This window comes from Eurypyga helias, unplaced genomic scaffold (genome assembly GCF_000690775.1).
Source record: "Eurypyga helias isolate BGI_N326 unplaced genomic scaffold, ASM69077v1 scaffold25691, whole genome shotgun sequence".
In the NCBI taxonomy this organism is placed as follows: domain Eukaryota; kingdom Metazoa; phylum Chordata; class Aves; order Eurypygiformes; family Eurypygidae; genus Eurypyga; species Eurypyga helias.
The window spans coordinates 1-202 of NW_010230524.1; the positions used below are offsets into that span (position 1 = coordinate 1).

The 202-nt window shown below is 65.3% G+C and overlaps 1 protein-coding gene across 1 annotated transcript in view; it reads left to right on the forward strand.

The window, feature by feature from the left end:
- Window positions 1-49: 49 nt before the first annotated feature.
- The window catches only part of LOC104516457 (beta-1,3-N-acetylglucosaminyltransferase lunatic fringe), a gene marked incomplete at its 5' end in the record, with an annotated part of 1,072 nt that continues 919 nt past the window's right edge, over window positions 50-202 (forward strand). Inside the window, one exon of the mRNA XM_010160788.1 lies at window positions 50-135. Coding sequence (XP_010159090.1) covers window positions 50-135 — 86 coding nt within the window. The remainder of the gene's footprint in view (window positions 136-202) is intronic.

Consider the following 202-nt stretch of genomic DNA (forward strand, 5'->3'; position numbering starts at 1 on the left):
CCGGTCCGCAGGAGGAGGTCTCACTGCCGTTGCTTCCCCTCTCTCACAGCACCCTGTGCATTTCTGGTTTGCCACGGGCGGAGCGGGGTTTTGTATCAGCCGGGGGCTGGCACTGAAGATGAGCCCGTGGGCCAGGTAAGAGCGTGGGCAGTGCTCTCCCGTGGGGCCTCACGATGGTCCCAGTTGTGCCACGAGCAGCCGC